General features: G+C 47.8%; 1 protein-coding gene across 6 annotated transcripts in view; it reads right to left on the bottom strand.

Moving 5' to 3' along the window:
• The window catches only part of LARP1 (La ribonucleoprotein 1, translational regulator), a 147,445-nt gene that overhangs the window by 5,852 nt on the left and 140,367 nt on the right, over window positions 1-1,226 (bottom strand). For all 6 annotated transcript variants that reach the window (XM_017540542.2, XM_017540541.1, XM_017540543.1 and 3 more), the window contains one exon: window positions 469-613. In XM_017540542.2, coding sequence (XP_017396031.2) covers window positions 469-613 — 145 coding nt within the window. The remainder of the gene's footprint in view (window positions 1-468; window positions 614-1,226) is intronic.

Here is a 1,226-nt window from a genome sequence, read left to right as displayed (position 1 = left end):
AAACTCAAAAGTCGCCCAGGCTGGAGTGCAGTGGTGTGATCTTGGCTCACTGCAACCTCTGCCTCCTCGGTCCAAGCAATTCTCCTGCCTCAGCCTCCCGAGTAGTTGGGACCACAGGTGTGTGCCACCACGCCCAGCTAATTTTTTTGTATTTTTAGTAGAGGCAGGGTTTCACAGTGTTAGCCAGGATGGTCTCAATCTCCTGACTTTGTGATCTGCCCACCTCCGCCTCCCAAAGTGCTGGGATTATAGGCACCACCATGCCAGGCAATATAACCTTTTAAACAAACTGTTTGAAATTTGAACCATGTGAATATATTGCTCATTTAAAAACAAATTTTTCATAAAGTATATGAATAAAAATACACATTCAAGAAATTTCCAACTACAGTTCTGGAAGCAGACCAACTAGGGACCCCACACCACACCTAAGCAGCAGCCAAAGTCCCCCACCCCAAACCTGCTCACCTGTAGCCTTCTTTGGCATCCTCCAGAGCCAGCTGCTTGAACTCCTCATACATCTTTTTGTTGAAGTGATCTCGGAGGAAGAAGGACCAGAAGCGGAAGAGTGTGTTCATCTCCTGAGACTGGCCAATGCCCAAGCGTTTCCGCTCTGATGGGAAAGAAAGGAGGAAAGACAAGTCTCAGGTTCATTCAGGATGCTCTTGCTTCAGGGACAAAGGATCCTGGAACTTAAGACTTGGTCCTTTCTCCTGTGCCTTCAAATCCTCTTGCACATGATCTGCCACTTCAGTCATTCAGCAGATATTTATTGAGCACTAACCATTCTGCACCAAGCCCTGATGCTGGGAGCTGGGCCTGTACTTTCCCAGGAGAAGTGGCAGCAGCTTCTGAACCAGGCTGGCAATCTAGCTCTTCACCTCAACTTGCACTGCTTTCAAGTGCCGTTGAGAAAAGAGAAGGCATGAACAAACTGTAAATTCTAACAAACTATATTCTGCTCATTACCAATATTTATCTCAAGAGTCCTGCTGGGTGGATCACAAGGTCAAGAGATCAAGACCAGCCTGGCCAACATGGTGAAATCCCATCTCTACTATAAATACAAAATTAGCTGGGCATGGTGATGGGCGCCTGTAGTCCCAGCTACTCAGTAGGCTGAGGCAGGAGAATCACTTGAACCTGGGAGGCGGAAGTTGCAGTGAGCCAAGATTGCGCCATAGCACTCCAGCCTGCCTGGCAACAAAGCAAGACGCTGTCTCCAA

The sequence above is a fragment of the Cebus imitator genome, unplaced genomic scaffold (assembly GCF_001604975.1).
Source record: "Cebus imitator isolate Cc_AM_T3 unplaced genomic scaffold, Cebus_imitator-1.0 Scaffold126, whole genome shotgun sequence".
NCBI classification, from domain to species: domain Eukaryota; kingdom Metazoa; phylum Chordata; class Mammalia; order Primates; family Cebidae; genus Cebus; species Cebus imitator.
This window is presented reverse-complemented; position numbering and strand designations above follow the sequence as displayed.